This window comes from Antedon bifida, chromosome 2 (genome assembly GCF_963402885.1).
Source record: "Antedon bifida chromosome 2, ecAntBifi1.1, whole genome shotgun sequence".
Classification (NCBI taxonomy): Eukaryota; Metazoa; Echinodermata; class Crinoidea; order Comatulida; family Antedonidae; genus Antedon; species Antedon bifida.
Genome location: NC_136227.1, coordinates 526,999 through 548,479, shown reverse-complemented (window position 1 = coordinate 548,479; position 21,481 = coordinate 526,999). Strand labels below are relative to the sequence as shown.

The following is a 21,481-nucleotide window of genomic DNA, read 5'->3' as shown; positions in this document are numbered from 1 at the left end:
ATTCCCTGCCATTGTCATCATAATTTTATATATATCACGAATCAGTGCGTCAATAATTGAATCAAAGTCAGTAGTAATTTTTTACCAATATTATTCTTATTTTCAGGAAAGTAATAAGGATTAGTTTTACATGCCATTAGCCACTCCAACTTGTCAAACACCGGCGTGTGATGTTATGGATACTCAAATGAGCCTATATCAATTTTGCGATCCAACTTTTGCTTCAGCTACCTCAGAAGATGAATCAATTCAATCTACACCAAGAGAAAAATTAAATGCATTTCTCAATTCAAGGGACGTCAGTCCAATTAGATATCCTTTATCTGCACCGCTGGAGCAAGTTTCAGACCGTACTAAACGTTTCCACATGCGCAAGGCTCGTCAAGTTGTCTCTATGTGCCTGGAAGAAATCGCACCTGGTCAGTCGACTACTCTACTTGAAGGCTTATCAAGTGATAAAACCACAGAAGCTGACGAAAGAACCGATTCTTCTCTATTAGATGCTCTATCAGAATGCTATCTTCATACTAACCACTGGAGTACAAGACGTCAGATTTTATCGATCATGGTTGATAAGGTTACCTTCAAGGAACTGCAGAAATGGATACCTAACTTGACTAGATACCGTTTTAACGTGGCCAAACACCATTTATTGTTACATGGTAGAGGTTCTGTAATTCAACCTCTAAAGAACACTAGAGTATGCGTACAGCCAGGGAAAATTGACCACTTTGTTACCTTTATAACAAGTTCTCAAGTTATACAAGACTTGCCATTTGGAGAAAAAACTCTAAAACTTTCTACAGACAGAGTTATAAAAATCCCAAATGTTGTGCGTAATCTTATCCCAGAACAATGTATTCTTCAATACGAGAGTTACTGTCAAGAGAAGAATTTTCAACCTATGAGCCGCAGTACATTGCGTAGAGTTCTCAGTGTTTGTTCTGCTTCTGTACGCAAATCCTTACAGGGCCTTGATTATATCTCTGCCAATGGTGGAAAAGCCTTCGATGACCTGGAGAACATCGTTGATAAGCTGGGAGATTGCTATGAAATGGGTTTGACTTGGGCCAAACAAACAAACCAAAAACTTAAAGATGCCAAGCGCTACCTAAAAGGTGACTATAAGGTAATAACAATCTTGTTTAAATATCTTGATAACTGCTACAGTATAAATAGAAAAACAATATAATAAAAAAGGCAAAGTAGCGCGTTGTATGTTGCTCAGTAAAGCATGTAAGAAACATTCAAGACTAATTACATTTTTTATACAATTCCTTTTATATATTATTGCAGATTCACATTTCTAACCATTCTGAAGTTGCCGATCATTGTAGGGCGTATGCTCTTAGTTCTTGCGAAGACAAATATTACCACTGTCTGTGATCATGACCACAATGCAAGATGTGACAGATGTCGTATATTTCCAGAAGCTTTGTCTGAAATTCTTGAAGCTTTAAACGAAGTGCGCTGCTCTTCTGAAGAAAAAGATGACATGGAGTACGTAATTACACGGTCAGTCCAAGACATCGAGACGTGGAAGGCGCATATCTTAAGATCCATTAACCAAGACGCTGCACGACATAATATTTTAGGAGATTTGAATCCTGGTTGTGCCCTAATTGTTTTAGACTGGGCGATGAAGTTTGTACCACGTAAATACCGCGAAAGCCAAAGAGACTGGTTTGGAAAGCGTGGACTTCCGTGGCACATAACGGTCTTGACGAAAAAGAATAAAGATAGAGAGGTACAGATGCTTACGTTTGTGCATATTTTTAAATCTTGCAGTCAGGATAGTACTACTGTTGTGGCAATCATCGACGATGTGTTGAGGCAGCTGCCATCTATTGCACCCGATATACACTCTGTGTATCTGCGTCAAGATAATGCAGGATGCTACCACTCTGCCCTAACATTACTCTCGTTACCAAAGATAGCGAAAGAAACGAAGATCAAAATCCGACGTATTGATTTTTCGGACCCTCAAGGGGGGAAGGGCGCATGTGACCGCAAGGCAGCCCATATCAAAAATCACATGAATAAATATCTTAATTCAGGAAAAGATATTGAAAATCCAGAGCAGATGAAGGCAGCAATTGAGTCCTTTGGAGGCATTCCTGGAGTGAAAGTCATAGTTTGTGCTTTACCTACTGGTACTATTTGTGCAGCAGGGAAATGGAAAGGCGTGAGTCACATCAACAACATAGAGTACGGAAACAGGTCCATGAAGGTGTGGATGGCGTATGGTATTGGTGCAGGACAAAATCTACTTTTGAGTAAATTCTGTGTGCCCTCGAAACTACCCAATTTAATTCATAACAAGGATACAACGTCTGATCAAAATCAAGTATCATTTATTACAGTAAAAGCAAGAATACAAGCCAAGACATCTCATGAAGAACAAGCTGATATAAATGACGACGAACAAATAGAAAGTGAAGAAAGTCCTGGCACCCCCAGCAAACTGTTCTTTTGTCGCGAACAAGGTTGCATTAGGTCATATCAGAGATACTCTTCCCTAGAGAAACACTTAGATTATGAAAATCACAAGAACGCACTAGAACATGAAACACTATATGACAGGGCAATGAAATTATACGCAACACAACTAGAAGAGGGTACTTCTAAAAATCCAGAACCAACAAGAACCAACGATTTGCCACGGTTTGACATTGGCCCCGACCTGCAAATGGGCTGGGCGTTAAAGTCCTCTGCAAAAAAAACCCGATTTTCTGTTCCACAGAAAACCTACCTTATTGATGTTTTTGACGTTGGAGAGCAGACAGGACAGAAAGCTGATCCATGTGATGTCTCACGAGAGATGAGATCGGATCTATTTAGCAAGAGTGAATTTTTAACAGCACAGCAGATTGCAAGTTTTTTCTCACGCTTAGCTAAAAAAAGGAGGACAGATGCAGCCGTTCATGATGATGATGATGATGACGAAGATGATGATTACGATAGTAATGAAGATGGTGACGAAGTCCAAGAAAATGGAGACGATTCAAAAACGGAAAAAGAAAGAGAAATTCAAATTTTGTCGCAAACCGTACTGGACACAATAGGCTTGCAGCATCCAATAATGTTTGAAAGGCATAATATTTGTGAACTGAAAGCTCAAGAAAAGCTCTCCAAATTCTCTTTGTCAATGTTGCAAGAAATGTGTACTTCTCTTGAACTTGATACCACAGATATAACCATAAAGCGCAAGAAGCCATACATTGATTTGCTGGGAAAGCTGGTTTCCACGTGCAGTTGCTCGATTGATTAAGGTAGCAGCGAAGGTAAAACTGTGTCTGTGAGAATTCTTTAAAATAACAATTTAATATGTGGGATGATTCTGTTGTCTAAATTGTTAGTATTTTAAGTCGCGTTCTGTAAATTTTTAATAAAGCGAAGGGGTGAAACAATGGTAAAACAATAATTTATTGTTTAGGCCACGAATTATTAGGAAATTTCGCACGAGCACATGAACGTTAACGGTTGTCACCATTCTACTCATTTGCATAACAACAGAGTTCAGCGAACATTTGCGTTAATGTACTTGCTCGTTTTGATTTCGCGCTTCGACGGGAAGTGTAGAACGCAACACATGTGTAGCGCACGCAACATACGCCACAAGTATTAAAACAAATCACGGAATACCTTGGGTTTAGAGACTAAGCCTAGCCAGGCATGTTTAATCATGTTTTGGTTAACGTTTTTCATTGACGCTATTTTTCAGAAATAAGGTTCTCGACGCACGTAACTAAAGTTTTTCGTAATGCTTGCGCACGCACAGATCAAGTTGTTTACAAAGTGGGCGGAGCTTGGAAAATAGCGTTAACGTGCTCGTGCGAAAACTCCCTATATGAGAAGATAAGAAAATTATGTTGTAAAGCCTGTTTTCCACTAGGCGAAATTATTCGCGCAAATCAAACATTTTCGCGTATACGCGCACGCCCAATGGAACACGTTGTTGATAAAAATAAACTGCGCATGCAAAAAATGTTCAATTCGCGAGAATAAATTCACCTTGTGGAAAACATAACAGGCTTGATGAAGCTAAGCGAGTTATAATGTTGAGCTCAGATAGTAATTGCTTAATTTCATCATGGGTTAGTCGTTTAAATTTTACTAGAAATTTATTTTTAGTTTGTGTTTATATTAAAACGTAAATCCAAATTATTCAGGACCTTTCAGTTTACCTTTAAAGTTTGTTTCTCATAGTAAAATTTACCTTAAATATGTAAATAGAGAACAATAGGTACATCCGATTGATCTTGCCGACAGATAAAATCTTTGAATTTCTTACAAATTTGTGGCTCTGGCGCGGAGCGCAAATAAGTTTCCCCAAATTTTTTTTACTTGATTCATAAATATTAGTATCTAAACTTTAGATTGATGATTTTTTTATTAAAAAAAAATTCGTCGCACATGAAAAAAAACGCGTTTGTTTTTACCCTACTTTTTAAGAGTTTTATATATGCTAATTAGTAATTAATTAGTAAAAATCTTAGAATTTCATCAAATTTTTTGAAACTTTACTTAATTATTGTCAAGATGCTAGTTAACATAAGTGTAAAATATTTAAACGCTAGGTAGCTACGTTTGGCTTCCAGAGGCTGTTAAACTTAATGTAAATTATACACCAAAAATTAACAAAATTGGCCGAAAATCGTTATTTTTCGATTTTCTCGAAAACTAAGCGATATTTTACCAAACAAACTACACATCAGGTTTACTTACATCAAGGTCTACCAATGTGCAAAATATGAGCCAATTCGAAATGTTGACCCTTGCCACTAAATTACGAATATGTCTGATTTTTGGTGACAAGCACTCTTAAATACTTGTCACTGAAATTGTTGTAGTTAATGTTGGTGGTTAACATGCTTGCCTTTCAAACCTAAGGTCCTGGCTTAAGTCCTGAATTAGTGTCAGAGTTGTAAACTCACTTCACTGTTTGGATGTGTATGACATTTAAACAATTGTATTTCCATATCTTTTGAGAATAAAATATCTGAATACAACATGTTGTAATTGTTTCTGTAGATCTTGATGTTAGAGAAATACCGTGTAGTGAGACGACCAGAAGATGAACCAACATTTAATATATTCTATCAATTGTTGGCAGGAGCAGACACAGTCTTGAAGTAATATAGTCAGCTTAATCTTTTATAGTTGTTCATTATTCATTTGGGAAAACACCTCACAACATTTGTAATATACTATGCTTTGTCTACACTATTAAACTGGTTTGACAAAAAAAGTGTGATGTGCCCAAATATGGTAGTGATATGCCCGAATATGGTAGTGTTATCACATCATCATGTCCATATATGGACACATCACATTTAAATCACAAGTAAAAATGGAGTTTCTGTAGGGATTCCAAGTTCCTATTAATGTTTCTGCAGTCACACCATAAATAGATGAATTTTATTGTTTTGTTCTGTTTTTTTACACAGAAAAGAACTTCATCTTGGTCAAGTTTCTGACCAGAACTACTTCATGAATTGCAAGGTGAGTAAGATAAAATATAGTAAAACCTTTGGTACACTCCTATTCAGACGACAGTCCTATTAAGAGCACACTTTGTTTGTGTCCCAAAGGTGTCCCCTTTATTCTGGTTCTAAATGTATTATTCACAATTTATAACTATTTTTGTATAGACTTATGATCAGTGTCAAAAGACTTGCTTATCTCTATCTTGTAAGGCAGTAGTACTTTCACAAAGTACTGTCTCGTTTCATATTTTCCATCAGATTCACTTATATATTCAGTTTATCTATAATTCATATTGTTTTGATGGAAATAGAATATATTAGACTCTAAATAATAAATGTCTATTCAAATGGCACGGTTGAGATTTACACTGATCTGATCAGATTAGCATTCAAAACATATTTCAGTTTAATTAGCATATATTGAAAACAATTTATAATTGGTATTTGTTTAGTAAATTGAACATACTGGTTCAATCAGTAGTTTGTTATGTGTGTTTTCATGTAAATATTTGTGTTTCAGCATTGAAAAGGTAAAAAACTAATTCAGTAAAAATTAAATGTATTCCATTTTTAGTCGAACCGTATTGATAAAGCAGTTAATGGAATTATTTAGCTAATTCTTATTTCAAAAATACTTCCCAAAAATGACATTGTCTGTTTATATTTATTTATTTAGTTTGAGGATAAGCAGCTTGCTTTGAATGGGTGGAACAAGATACAGAATGCTTGTCAAGTTCTGGGCTTTACATCAGAGGAGTGTAGAGCATTGTGGAGTGTTGTGGCTGCTATTATACACCTGGGGGCTGCAGGGGCAATGAAAGGTAATCACAGATGATTTACAAAGTAATATAGAGGTTTGATTTGTGGCACTTTGGAACTGGTTACTAGGTCATGTTAATTTGTTTTGTTCATGCAGGCACATTGGGATATACTTCCTCACTCAATTCCTCAATTTAACTCCACTCCAAAAGACTTTTGTTTATGTAGAGCATCTTGAGTTTAATGTTTGTCTTGTGAACAGGATTGCCACCTTTAAGGAGGATAGTGAATGAATTTGCTTATTTTTATCCTTGGCAATTAGTCAATATATATAAAACAAAAACAGTGTTTTGAATTCTCTCAAATAACTTGTGTTTGCATTAAGTGTTGCAATACTAATAAATTAAAATAACATTATAGTAACATTGTTAACCTTTAACCTTTAGGAGCAGGGAGTGTACGTTCACAGTTTGCTAGGCCCGTTGAAGCCCAAAAAGCTGCTAGTATCCTCGGATCGTCACTGGAGGAGTTAGCAAGAGCTTGTTTTAACCCCAGAATAGGAGGAACCCCAACAAGAAGTCCATTGGCTAGGAATATCACAGAAGGCAGGGAGTCACCATCTGGTGATGGCAGTAATTCTTCAGCAATAGAAGCTCTTCAAGGAATGGCGGTTGGTCTTTATCAGGAATGTGTCAATGCTCTTGTGTCCATGATTAACAAGTGAGTATCAAATAAAAAGAGCAAGAATTTGTTAAATACATTCTTTAGTACACAAAATATCATAGAAATGCAACAAATGTCAGGGAAGCCTAAATCTCTGTCTACACTATCAAACTACTTTGACAAAAAAAGTGTGATGTGCCCAAATATGGTACTGATATGCCGTCATCATGTCCATATATAATATATATATCACATTTTTTTTCACAAAAAGTTTGATAGTGTAGACAGAGCTTAACATAACACTAACTTAACTAAAGGTTTTTGGTTATTTTTTGTAAAAACTTGAGTTAGTCTACACTAAATTTGAGGCTGTCATTTTAACTATCTGACTATTATTAAATTCACTGAGTTTACAAACCTCAACAACCTAGTTTTTCATTTTTGCAGGAAATTATCAACTACATACCGTACAGTAGCTTCTATACTTGTGTTGGACTCATGTGGGTTCCAGAACCCTACATCAGTGGGTCGCAATGAAGGTGCCAACCTGCAGGATTTGTTTAGCAACTATGCGCAAGAGCGTTTGCAGCTTTTGTTTCATGAATCAACATTCACTTCTCAACATGACAGATATGCACAGGTAACTTGAAACTCAATTAAGTAAAGCTCCAAAAAATGATGTGCCCAAATATGGTAGTGATATGCTTAAATATGGTAGTGATATATGGACATCATCATGTCCATATATTTTGGCTCACAAAGTTTGATAGTGTAGCCAGCTTGAGACTTCTTCCCAGTGATCAACAACACTATACTTTAAACTACCATAAATCTTCTAATTGTAACCTAGGGTTATTATTCTTTGATTGTTTTTTAGGGTGGGTTAGAAGGGGGGTTACTATTAGAGTAGTGGGTTATTATTATAGATTGGCTTATAGAGTGTGGGTTACTATTAGAAGATTTATGGTATTTATTAATAAAACACATACTATCGATGCAAATATCAGTATCAGTTTGTGTTGCATTAGAGTTCCTTTTTCTTTTCATTCTTAATTCTTAATGTTGATTTGTTTTCAGGAAAACATTGACTTGGGATTTGATGAGAAAGAGTCAACTCCAGCTGCAATGGTTGAAATGATAGACAGACAGCAATCAGTAAGTCTCTACTTAAGATGTACACAATACTCAAAATATTTAATACAATAAATTAAAATTATGTGCTGTATGTGCAACATCTAATTGCAGTTACAAAGCTATTTTACACAAGAAAGAGTATGTTTTAAAACATCTTGAAACTTTTAATAATAATATTCCTTCCTAAAAATTTAAAATTTGTCTCCTATTGTTAGATTCGTACATCTGGTCAAGATGGAGGTCTTCCAAAGGGGTTGCTATGGTTACTGGATGAGGAGTCCATGTTTCCGAGTGCTTCAGATAGTTCATTTATGGATGTTGTTGAGTTGAATTACAATGAGGAATCCAAAAAATGTAAGTTTGTTTACATTTACAAATCATGCTTTATCCATTAGCAGGAAGAGGAATGAAAAAAAAAAGATCTTGTTCATGGAGGACCTATACAAATTTTCTCATTTAGGATAAATATTATTAATCAAACAAACATAATTAAATTAATTTCCTTCCAAAGATATTTTTTTGAAAAGGTTTTGTTTTCCTACACTAAAGACAACTTTTCAACAAAACAAACATTAGTTTTGTGGTGAATAAAAAAATCTGTTTATAATAATGTAGACACTAATTTGTTCTTGAGCTATGGAGAATTACTTTTTTTTCCGAAATAAAAGATGAATGAATGAATGATCCAGCACAAATAAAAGACTTTATCATTAAGAGCAACTTGTAGAAACCAATTTGTAATTCAAGAATAATGAAAATTAAAAGTGATTGGTTGTATTTCTGTTTGACAGTGGATGGACTGTTTTGTAGTGGAGCTGAGAAGAACACATTTGTACTGAATCATCTACTTGGAAGCATCTCAGTACAGTACAACATTAGGAACTGGATCAAGTATAACAAAGAAAATGCATCAGTCAAGATGGCTATCTCACTTCTACAAGATTCACAAAAGTAAGATAGCAATGTATTTGTTTGTTATCATTGTTATCAAATTTTATGTGACAACAAAATGTGATGTGCCCATATATGGACATCATGATGCCTTATTACTACCATATTTGGGCATATCACACTTTTTTCCAAACTAGTTTGATAGTGTAGACAGAGCTTTAAAAGGACTTCTTATGGCCAAACAACAACAATTTGAAAGTTAGATTGAAATTCATGTTTATGTGAAAATCTATTCATGCTCTATGTTAATCTTATAAGGCTGTCTAAATAAAATATCACAATTGTAAATAAATACATATTTTTTAAAATTTCATTTCATAGGAGTAACATCAGTAGCCTGTTTATAAGCATGTCTGGATCACTTCCTGCAACTATGATGGGTTCTGTTGCAGGCATAGAAGGTGCTTCGTCCCTACGCCGTGCCTCAAGTATACGACGGGCTTGGACAAGTGGTACCGCTGCTATAAAAAGAAAATCTGTGTGTTTGCAAGTTAAATTTCAAACGGTAAGCATAATTTATCTCAATTCAATTCAATATAACATTTATTCAATAATGGTAAGACAAATAATACAAGAATAATAAACAATAAGAAACAGTAATACAATACAAACACAAGAAGAGGTAAATAAGAGAAAGGAATGCCATCATTGGGGTCATGATTAGAAGTAAAAAACTTGTCTCACCATGACCCAGAGAGAGAAAAAAAAAACTACCTTAATCTACACAGTATTTACAGATATAGCATGGTTAGGACATAATTGACAGTTTTATTTGGTTATATTATGTTGTTATGATATACTGCCATTTCTAAATAGAGTGAATTTCCATTTCTAAATAGAGTGAAGTCTTTTGTTGCAATATTTACCTTCACGTCACTTTTAATTCCCCTGCGCAAACACTTTCTTTTGTCCTGAACCTAACCCTTTGTCTGTAGTTCCTTCTGTAGAAAGAAAAAGGTACATATTTATTTTCTTATTATTGTAGGACGGCTTGTTAGACAGCATCAGACGAACCAAGCAGCATTTTGTTCAGTGTATCCTACCTAAGCCTGATGCAGGGTTAGTTGAGACCAGAAGTAATAAGTCTTCCAGTGCAGCGATTACTGATCTACCCTTAGACATCCCATTACTAGTGGCTCAGTTAAAAGGTCTTGAGGTACTGGAAGCTACAAGACTCTACAGACAAGGTAACAGTCCAGTATAATATTTTTAAAACTGATAATATTTGTGTTTTTTTGCACCCATTGATAATTTTATTATCATAATGAGGTGTTTTTGTGTAATTTGTTACTGTTTCTGGTCCCTGTAACTGGGTGTGGTCGTAGGGTCAGTGTCTCTGGTCCCTGTAACCGGGTGTGGTCGTAGGGTCGGTTCGCAATTGAAAAATTCAACAGTTCCCTCCAAAAGTCTGTGTGTTATAACATCAATAGATTTTATTTTCAAATTTCAGTTATTCAAAATAATTTTTTTGTTTTTCAGGCTTCCCAGAATGCATGATGTTTCCAGAATTCCGCAGAAAGTTTGATATTTTGGATACCAGCAACGAGAAGACAGAACCGATATTGGATGAAAAGAAGGTGAGCGATTGATTTGGTGGACCACTTTTCGTTGACACTCAGTAAAAATGTAGTTATAGCTTGTTCTTGAGCTTCTTGTCAATACTAAGTGACATTGTTTTACTTTATGAATACTGAAAAGTCATGTGTCATCCACTGCTTAGTGTAACACTCCTCAATTATTTTCCATTCCTCCTTCTCTGAAGTTCTTTGAAGTTCACAGATATTTCTTGATGTCATATCCCCACCTTTCGTTTATTAGTACAATACATGTTGGTAAATATTGACTTTTGATGCAATGTGTTATTTAATGTTGAATTGAATTTCTTTTTCTTTATAGGCTGTAGGTGATTTACTACAATGCTTGGATGTTGATGCTACTAACTTTCGTATTGGTCTTAGCCAGGTAATTTATATTAAATTAGTTTACAAAACTGGTATTAAAAACAGTTTATTGTATATTTTATGCAATTCTTATACAGTCAACTCTCCCAATACCGGACTCTCTGAAAACCAGAAACTCTCCCAAAAGGTTCCAAATTTCTTGTTACCATTAAAAATACATTCCGAATACCAGACTTTCCGGGGAAAACCAGACATACTTGGCCTGGTGAGTTGACTGTAGTATAGTTAGATGTGTACACATATCAGTAAAATGACCACAATGACAAATGGAGGATAGTGTTACCCTATTGGCTTAAAGCAGTTGACCTCTGGACTGACCTTCATACCCATTAGTAATTGAACTTGTAATTCAAACTGCAATTTGTAGTTCTTATTAGATCACATGACTTTACCCTGGCATTTCACAGTTCATTAACCTTTCAGTGTTTAATAGTTTAAAGGTCATTAACCCTTGCTTCTGCATCCTTGATGTTAATCACAGCACAATTTTATAATCCGCACTTTCTGATATTAAAGTTTATAATCGTTAAAATTGACGCATTCTTGGTAATGTCCTTGGCAACTGCATTTTAATATAATAGGATTATGCAATGCAGACATCCTAGTGGATATCTATGCATACTTTTATTTTACCACAGAGGCAATTTCTCAATGTATTGCTCCCTCTATAAAATATACTTAATTGTACTGAACGAGTATCAATCTAATCGATTTACATTTAGAACACATTCTGTAACCCAATGTTCTACCAAAACAAACATAATAAGTGAAAGGTGAGGGCCTCTCCAGGTTCACTCCATAACTGTTTATGTTGTGCTGTTTTTAGCCAGGTTATATCGCAATTGCTTAAGCTCTATCTACTCTATCAAACTAGTTTGACAAAAAAAGTGTGATGTGCCCAAATATGGTAGTGATATGACATCATCATGTGTATCATTTTTGGTAACATAAAGTTTGATAGTGTAGACAGAGCTTTAGGGGTAATTTTTCATGCCATTTCTCTCTAGGTCTTTCACAGTCTCTCATGCTGGTTCCTCATTACCATTGAAGTTATACTTTAGTAGTAATATTATATTGGTAATTTATATACCACATTCTTTGTTTTATTTTATTTGTGTATTCAACACCAAATTATCAAAATTGGTAATTATTCAAGTCAGCCACTTAATTCAATAAGTATTGTAATTTCATTATCTAAGTTTCTAAAAGAGGAATATATCAGATTTTCAAAGAAATATAGTATAAACTGTTGCACATGTTTATCATTGAGTAAAATATCTAAGTCAAGGAGGAGGTAATTATTTGGTAATTTAACATGCATAGTATAAACCTGAATTTAATAGTACCTCCCTGGCTTAAGTTACTAGCTCAAGTTACTTAATAGTGTGCTTCTGGTATTGCTACTGTACTTAGTAGTACTTTGAGAAGTCTCTCTTTAGTAGAGTCCTTTCTTCAATGTTGTCCATGTTCTTATTCTAACCAAGACAAGGAATGTAGTACAAACAGGTTGCTTTGAAGTGTGGATACCATTTATTAGGTTTGTCTAGAATTATTTAAGTTTTTTAAGTAATGCGCAAGAACTTTGTTGGAGTTTAATATTGATATTTTATTAGATTTTAGAATCTCCAAAGAGACTGTAAAACAATTTTATGTATATAGTATATTGTTTGGTTTTTTCTAGTTTAGTAATGTTATTTTCATGTTGTAAAATTTTAGAACATTAACAAAATAAAATTGAGTATAAATAGGCTTTCCAAGAGGAAAACTTAAATGTTAAGCACTATCAACTAAGTAACTACAGAATCAATAAATTAGCATAAACCCTGGAAAAAGTAATTGTTAAAGTAAACACTTAGCTCTTCAACAAGATCAATAGGAACAATTGTTACAACATATAAATACAAGTTACTTAGCACTTAAGGATATCAATGGAAGAGAAAGCAAAACTTAAGTATACTGTCTGAGAAGGGTTTGGTTTGTCCAATTATAGTAGTAGGTTTATAATTTAGGAGAATATTCAGTTTTTGTTTTTATTTTTTTTAAATGATTTCATCGACAGCATTTGAGAAGAAATAAACCTACATGATTTGTACATGATTTGTGTTATGTTGGTAGGATTATTGTAAGATATTATATTCACAGGCTTTTACATGTTTTAATATGTACATACTTTAACAAGTCAGTATTCATTGATTAGGAGTTGTTTCCCCTTTTACTTCATTTGGCTTTATGCCCTAGGTTCTACTAGGCTAATTATCATTTTTTTGCTTACATTTGTTACTGAGAATTTGGCAATATTTCTGGATTTCTAGCTTTTAAATCGATTATATTTGGATTATCTTTCTTACACCTAACCTATTTCTCCATTTGAATTATAGTTTACATCATGCACACCTTTTGTTAGATTTGTGGTAAAATAAAGCTAATTAACAAGAACTAGTACACAGCATCTTTAGACAAACCAATGTATAGCAAATGAATACATCTACCTTACTATATTTGGAGTCTTTATTGTTAATCCTTTCTTAAAGTTGATACATTCAATCTTAGTAGTTAATTATTCTAATTTATTAGTAGATAATTGACTAATTATCAATAGGTATCAATAGGTGCTGCTGTACTTAAATTGAGTTAGCATAGATGTATGATTTAATTACACCATTATCAATCATATTGTTTTGTGTTCTGTAATGCCTGCAACAGATTGCATAGTACAGGTTGCCATTATACCATAATTGTCTACCACACAACATTGTTGTACTTATTCTACATAGTCCTATAGATCTGTTTGTTTTATGATATTTGCATTTTGGATTTATTCATATATATTTGAACTGACTGAGGTTTATTTTGCATTTAGAAGAATTGTCCATGGTCTAGAAGAAAAGTTTTGGTTTATATCTGGTACAGAGAGTTTATAGTGAATATTTCTGGATTTACTCATGTATATTTGAACTGATGCCCTAGGTTTATTTTGCCTTCAGAAGAATGTCTTATGTTCTATGAGTAAATTGTTTGTTTATATCTGGTACTGAGAGTTTATAGTGAATATTTCTGGATTTTATGTCATCTAGCCTACTGTAGAACGATTTTATTGGATTCTCCTTTGTGATGTACCTAGCTAGGTTTTGCCCGTAAGAATTTCTGGAATTTTAAGCTGATATCTGTGTGTTTAGTAGTAACCATAGTAATTTGTTTATATTACTCGGCTCTAAACACATATCACCTCCTTTAGGCCTACTAACTTCAAGTGGGGTTGTACCCCAAATATCAAATGAGGTCTATTTAGCATTTATTGGTGTGATGCTGTCTTGGTACAACACAATTTATTCTATTTCAACTGATGGATTTCCATCCAATTGATCTTATTAAATGGAGCAATTCTCAAAAAGTCCTATTTGTGCAACCAAACGATATCGAAGTGAGATTAAGGTAATTAATGACTACTGTATTTACATGAAAAAGATTCATTTTTTCTTCTATCTTTGTTTTGCTATGTGTTTCATCTTGTACCCCTTGCATTATTAATCTATCACTACTTCTTTTAGATTCTTTGTTTTGCTTTGTATTTCATTCCTTCTTCTTTTTTTCCATCTTGCAATACTATTCCATCACTTGTTCATCAGATTCTGTTTTCTTTGTATCTCATCTCTTCTTCTTTATGGTTTTTCCATCCTGAATCTCTTTCATTAGTATTCCGTCACTTCTTCTTTCATATTCTTTGTTTTGCTTTTTATTTCATCTCTTCTTCTTTATGCTTAAGTTTGTTTCCATCCTGAATCTCTTTCATTAGTATTCCATAACTTCTTCTTTCAGATTTTTTTCCGCCCTGGATCTCTGTCTCGCCTTGAGGAGCAGAGAGATGATAAAGTGAGTGACATAGTGACTGAATTTCAAGCACGTTGCAAAGGTGTTTTAGCCAGAAGAAAACTCAAACATTTAAAGGTATATATTATATAATTTGTGTTTTATGTCTTGCGGCCAGCATACACATTGTACATTTGTAATCAGTACAACTATGTTTTCTTGATTCATTGAAACATAATATAAATTAGACAAGACTACTGAATTTTTTAAAAAGATAAAAATCCAATGCCTTCAGGTAACCATTTGTAATCCTAGTTAATGACGCATGTGATTTCAATACTTTTGATTTTTATTCGTTGTTACATTCGATTTTTTGTAAAACATGTTTGTACAGGTTTAAAAACTGAAGCAACCCTGTTTTACATATCGTCAATATCTTTATACTTTTAGGCGAAAACAACATATTTTACTACATTTCAAAATGATTAAAATAACTGTAAAAATCAATAAATTTTCCTATTTATGTATACTCATTTATATATAAAGTTTAAAAAATACAGAGTTTTAGAGGTGTGTATTCACCTGTGTTAACCTCTCCATTCTTTCATTTAATTTCATTTAATTTCAGTTCATTCAATTTTACAGACAAAAAATGTTTAAAAAGAAAAGGTACAAGATCACAATATTAACTGAATGAACTGAGGATAACCCAAGAAAGTTTAAGAAAAAAAATGTATTTCCATTTGGGTCTTTTGTTTGTTTTTATTTTTTTTCTTGTTGTATGTGAGACTCAATCAATAAATAATAATATAACATCTTAAATTCAAGACTTCATGACTAATCAGAAATTATACATTTTAATAGTTGTTAATGTAAATAATGTTTCCAATTGTTTTTGTAGATTCAGCGATTGGCAATAACTTGTGTTCAACGCAATGTAAGAAAGTTTGTCAAAGTGCAAGCATGGCCATGGTGGCGTCTTTACACTAAAGTTCTACCACTTTTGGATATACACCGTACTGAAGAAGAACTTAAGATGAAAGATGTAAGAACTAAGTACCAAACAACTCAACTTTGATTCTTTTAAGTTGTTTCAATATCTATGTTTTCTGGTCATTTTTAAAATATTTTTTTTACAATTTTTACAGATTGAATTGGACCAATTGAAAACAAAGTATGAAAGGATGGAAAAGGAACGCAATATCTTCAAAGAAAATTTTGAGAAAATGGAGTCAAAGGTAAACCAGATTATTGTTTAGTTTTTATTTGGAAAAAAAGTTGATATTTGTGTAATTGGTCTCAGAGAAGAAAATTACTCTGTGTTGATTTCTTAAAGTAAAGTTTAACATGAACACACAATTTATATTTCATACAGATGGCTGAAATATCAGCAGATTTAACAGAAGAACACGAAACAGCTAACCACGCCACAGAGATGTTAGAAGCTGAAACAGCAGAGCGACTTAGACTTGACAAGGAACTTAAAGAACTCAAGGTAAGACATAATAAAGTACTCTCTAAAAAATGAGAGAATTTATCTTAAATTTTGGAATCCCCAAATATTTAAAATCTTCAAAATGCTTTCTTAAAACAAAATAGATTTCCAGAAGACAGGACTAATGATTTAATTTGTGATTAATTTATTTAATGATATTTAAGTGCATTCTATTTCTTGGTAGCCCTTCTCAAGCTTGTGCTTTCTAGGATTTTGCCCCATTTTGCTTTACATGAACTGTTTTTTTTTTATTATTATTACTATTATTGAGATAAGAAAAATAAACGTTTGATTGATTGGTTTGGATTGATTGGTTACAGACGACACATTCCAATTTACAACGCAAGATGGAGAAAATGGAGATGGAAGTAATGGAGGCAAGAATGGTTGTCAGGACGTCTTATATTGATCCAGATTATGACAGTGACGAAGAAGAAGAAGGTATGACATCATTATCAGTTTAATCATTATTTATATTTGTCAGTACAATTTTTACAGCAAATGATTTTATTATAATACTAAATTATGAATATTTTTCTTTTACCATTTGTTTGAAATTTGGAATATTTGTACACTTAAACATTCCATCGTTTATTTCTAAAACAATAACATTTGTACGTAAAAAAACTCTTGACTGTTATTTTTTTACATTTAGATAATCCTACCTAATTTATTTACTTTTGTACTGTTTTTATAGCTTTATGCACTGTAATTTCTAATGGCAAAAATAAATGATCTGATACGATATATGATAACAAATAAGTAAGTACAATCAAGAACTTGAAAACTAATTCTCTTTTACGCAGATTCAATTTACAAACAGAAGTATGAGAGATTAAGACGAGAAATGGAGATGATGAAAAAACGATTACAACATGAACTTGAAGAAGAATCAGAAAAACAACATTCCATTAAAAAATCACTTGAAAAACAGGTAAATTAATGTTGCTAGCTAACTATGTTATCTTCTTATGAGCAAATTGTACTAACCACGCTCCTGATAGTGGAGTCATTCCCAGGGTCCTGGTTCAAATCCTGTCAAATGTCTTTTATCTCATGATGAAAACAATTTATCTCCAAAAGACTAGCTAACTTCGTCTATGTAGAGCATCTGCTGTATATGTTTGTCTTGAGTAGGCTAAGTCTAGTACAGTATTTTCCAGAATGAAAACTAAAAACCACAAAAACAAAAGGAATTACCAGTACTCCTGCTGGTGAGAGCCCTGGATAGTGAATTCACTTTTGGCTTTAAAGTTGATTAAGTTGACGTCTGTTTTATAGTTAATAGAAGCAAACGGTGACATTGATGATTGGAAGAAACAGGTGCAAACACTAAAGAAGAAGAATCAGAAGCAAGTACGAGAAGCACAAGACTTACATCTTCACTTGGAGAGTCAGCAAGCAAGAAACAATGAACTGGAGAAAAAACAAAGAAAGTAGGTGTTTCATTCAGTAGCTCAGTGGTTGTTCAGACCAAAGGTCAGAGTTGAATTGAGTGAGTGGCATAACGGCTATGAGCGCTCACTGGCTAAACCCAGGGGGCCCCGGGGCTTATAGGGGGAGAATGAGCAGTGCCCAGAGGAAAAAAAAATATGCCGAAAAGGCTAAAAAAACGCCTGAGGCCTCCAGCGTTGGAACTTGGAGGGTCACTTAGATTGCCTAAACCAGGGGTCTCAAGCCTCTGCATTACGCCACTGAATTGCGTGAGTGAGGTTGTAGCTTGGTGGTTAAGATGTTTTACACATACAACTACCTTCTTTAATGATATATTGCAAAAAAAGCTGCAGTACAAGCCAGTTATCTTTTTTAATGAAACTGTAAATGGCTAATATATTTGCTGTCAATTTCTGTTATATTTATTTCATTCATTAAATTCACCCTTGTGTTAATACTAGGTTTGATAATGAACTGCACAAAGTACATGCAGATGCACAAAAAGAAAAAACTCAACGAGAAAGATTGCAGCGTGAAAGAGATATTTTACAATCAGAAAATTATCATGTTAAGCAGGAACTTGAGGTTAGTTAGCAAGAAGCTTTGAGGATTACATTCCAAGACCTTGAATTCTTCAATACAATTTAAATGAAATACATTTGTTGATAATGCATATAGATCAAATCAAATCAAAATATACATTTATTTCCTTCAATTGCAGAAAAGATAGCAACATAGTCTATAACAACAATGAAACGTAATAAAAACTCTCATGTTATTACATAATGATGTATCTTATGAAAATAAAATTGAATAATAATAAGGTTTAAAAAAAGAACAATGACAAGAAAATGTCACGTACAAATCCGGCCCACTTTCATTTTTGTAAACATTTATTGTCACAGTATGTGGTTCTTGAATGTAACACTAAGTTGATTCAAGTTGTGTTTTTTTCATTGTTTTATTTATTTATATTTGGCAAATTGGCAGCCAGAATTGTATAGTTGGTTACTGTAACTGTTCTTGTAGCCATCATCTTCTGAGGGCACATGGCCATCATTGACAGATACTTAGTATCAGTTCACTGCTGGTGTACTCGAGATCCACGTTTATATCACGATATAAACTTTTATTGGAATTACTGATTTATATAACATTGCGAATATTAGAGCTGCATTACTTGGTACAGATTCCACAACGTATGAATTAATTCTTCTCTACTAATTATAATGTGTAGTAACGTGAACAACCATGTTGTTTTACTATTTGCTGCAGGGGAATTTAAGGAATAAATTTATAATGTCCCAAGTTAGCCATTTGCTAATGCCAAGTTCAAGCTGCGATGCGACATGATTTGTACATTAAAGTTTCTTTGCCTGAAAAATGCATCACTTAGTGCAGCTTATATTTTATCCTATGCCGTTGGGATTGCTTACTGGATGATATAAGAGAATGATTAACCTCACTTGCCAAATAATTTATTAACTCCATACTGTATTGTGAATCTTCTTCGTAGAAATCTGTAGTTTTTCACCCCTAAAGAAATGTGATCTTTATAAATGTAATATTTTTTAAAAATGAGGGGATAATCTTTAAAAACACAGGTTTAAAATCTCAAATACAAAAATCTTAGAAATTCCCAATTTACAATAACATAGTCGTCACAATTATCTATAAAATTATAATACCTGTATACATTTCTAAAGCTCTGTCTACACTAACAAATCTGATGTGCCCATATATGGACATGATGATGTCATATCACTACCATATTTAATCATATCACTACCATATTTTAGTACATCACAATTTTTTTTTTCCAAACTAGTTTGATAGTGTAGACAGGGCTTAACATTTATAAATAGACATAAAATGTATAACAATGATGCATTGTTAAATAGTGAAAAGTGTATGTTTGTTTTAATTATTAAAGGATGTGAAATCAGAGGTATCCATTAAAGAAACATTGATGGAAAATCTACAATCAGAATTAAACGATGCATCAAGTCACGGAAGTAAAGATGAAAAGGACGTCCTGGTGTTGAAGAAAGCGAGGCGTGACCTTGAGGCCAAAGTTCAAGATCAAGAAGAGGAGCTTGACGAACAAGCTGGCGAGATTCAAATGCTACAACAGGTACATCCCATAATAATAATTTCCACAACACAACCATAATTTAAGATAATAATTATAATGACAATATTGAGTGATGCTGCCAAGGTGTTTTTTATTTTAATAATTAAAAATGTTTACAATGTTTTGTTACTTACCGTATGTTTGTAATAATATTATTATTCATTTAGTATAATTTGTGTATTATTCAATGTGTATTGTTTGTTTGGGCTTCCTCCTGTTGGTTGGAAAAGAATAAATATATAGATAATATTAACAGCATAGATCATTAAATACTTTGATATGTCTATGCTAACAGTAACCTCAAAATATACTGCCTTCGCATTTGATACATTTATTTATGCATTTTGAGGCTCTCAGATGTGATCCAACCGACCAAAGTACATTTTATGCTAAACTGACCTGAATGCATTGAGCTTATTAGTCAAAAACTATGTTGATCTTAGATCCAGCATATTTCTAGTCTACTAAGTCCAGTAAGCAATCTTGTCACATATTTTCACATTGCTATTTTTTTAAATCTGGTTAGTTCTATAGTTTATGAAGTCTCATTTATCTCGGCTATTACCAAAGTCTTTATATTATTATAATTTTTATCCCAATTCTTAATAATCAACTGATAATTATGGAGTCTTAGAACTGTGTCTAGTGCAGATATGCATACATATGAACAGTGCGTTTCATAGCAATTATTCTTAAAGGGTAAATACACTGTCACATGTGACATTGTTGGGTCACATGTGATACGCACACTTTATTATAGAATTGGTCTAGATACAGTATAATAAAAGTTAATGTAAATAAGATTAATCTTTCTGCCTAAATTGTCCTCCAAAAATAAAATTAGTCATGGTGGATTTGTGTATTAATATGAAAACGTAAATTGAGGATGTAAAAACAGATGACAAATGACTTTATCCTTGGTCTAATTCAAAATACTACTGCCCACATGAAACATTGTCAACTAGATTCAACTCGTACTTCACTTATATTAATCATAGTAGTAATGTGATCCTAAACGAATGCACGCTATTGGAAATCAAGAAAAATTAAATTTTAAACAAGATTTATTAGGGAAAATCTACCAAAATAAAGTCATTAATATTTATCACAACTCTGTGACTATAGACTATATTTTTTATTATACCTATAAAAACAGTATATGATTAGAAATTGTTATTTTCAAAGAAAAAACTATTATTAAATTCTTATCGTCGTTATAGTATAGTACTAGTATAGTATATAAACAAATCAGGCAAAGAACATTAATAGATTTATTGATTTTTTTACATAAAATGAAAATGTTAAGGTAACTAGAATCGAAGCTACAAGTAGATTTTTAGTTTACATACATTTTTTTAATTTATTTTTTTCTAAAAATGAACCCATTGTTATAAAGACACGAAAAGTGTTTCTGACAGCTGAGAAGATTGTAGAAGGCCCGTAGGACAGATACAAAATAATGAACTGAGCATGTCTGTGCCTGTAAGCAATGAATCAAGTCACATGTGTTAGTGTCCCTAGGATTCTAGCCACGTATCTGACATGGTTTCCAACACCAAGCCTAGTTTAAGCTTCTATTAAAATTCACTGGATTTGTTTTTCACTTTAAGTTTACTTACATTTTTATATTATTAATATAATTACAATTGATTAT

The 21,481-nt window shown here is 33.1% G+C and overlaps 2 protein-coding genes across 4 annotated transcripts in view; both read left to right on the top strand.

Moving 5' to 3' along the window:
- LOC144835229 (unconventional myosin-XVIIIa-like) overlaps positions 1-21,481 on the top strand; it is a 70,464-nt gene that overhangs the window by 17,945 nt on the left and 31,038 nt on the right. For all 3 annotated transcript variants that reach the window (XM_078690277.1, XM_078690280.1, XM_078690279.1), the window contains 21 exons: positions 5,035-5,135; positions 5,451-5,505; positions 6,166-6,310; positions 6,695-6,968; positions 7,359-7,551; positions 7,989-8,066; positions 8,261-8,399; positions 8,837-8,996; positions 9,318-9,501; positions 9,982-10,183; positions 10,476-10,573; positions 10,893-10,958; positions 14,774-14,902; positions 15,666-15,809; positions 15,913-16,002; positions 16,140-16,259; positions 16,580-16,700; positions 17,066-17,193; positions 17,541-17,695; positions 18,155-18,278; positions 19,627-19,827. In XM_078690277.1, coding sequence (XP_078546403.1) covers positions 5,035-5,135; positions 5,451-5,505; positions 6,166-6,310; positions 6,695-6,968; positions 7,359-7,551; positions 7,989-8,066; positions 8,261-8,399; positions 8,837-8,996; positions 9,318-9,501; positions 9,982-10,183; positions 10,476-10,573; positions 10,893-10,958; positions 14,774-14,902; positions 15,666-15,809; positions 15,913-16,002; positions 16,140-16,259; positions 16,580-16,700; positions 17,066-17,193; positions 17,541-17,695; positions 18,155-18,278; positions 19,627-19,827 — 2,907 coding nt within the window. The remainder of the gene's footprint in view (positions 1-5,034; positions 5,136-5,450; positions 5,506-6,165; positions 6,311-6,694; positions 6,969-7,358; positions 7,552-7,988; positions 8,067-8,260; positions 8,400-8,836; positions 8,997-9,317; positions 9,502-9,981; positions 10,184-10,475; positions 10,574-10,892; positions 10,959-14,773; positions 14,903-15,665; positions 15,810-15,912; positions 16,003-16,139; positions 16,260-16,579; positions 16,701-17,065; positions 17,194-17,540; positions 17,696-18,154; positions 18,279-19,626; positions 19,828-21,481) is intronic.
- On the top strand, positions 161-3,271 carry LOC144836046 (uncharacterized). Its single transcript, XM_078691218.1, has 2 exons — positions 161-1,129; positions 1,322-3,271. The coding sequence occupies exons 1-2, from the start codon at positions 176-178 to the stop codon at positions 3,269-3,271; spliced, it is 2,904 nt and encodes a 967-aa protein (XP_078547344.1). The 5' UTR covers positions 161-175.

Coding starts and splice junctions, on each gene's coding strand:
- LOC144836046 (XM_078691218.1), top strand. CDS start 176: ATGGATACTCAAATGAGCCTATATCAATTTTGCGATCCAACTTTTGCT. Junction 1,130..1,321: donor ACCTAAAAGGTGACTATAAG/GTAATAACAATC, acceptor ACCATTCTGAAG/TTGCCGATCATTGTAGGGCG.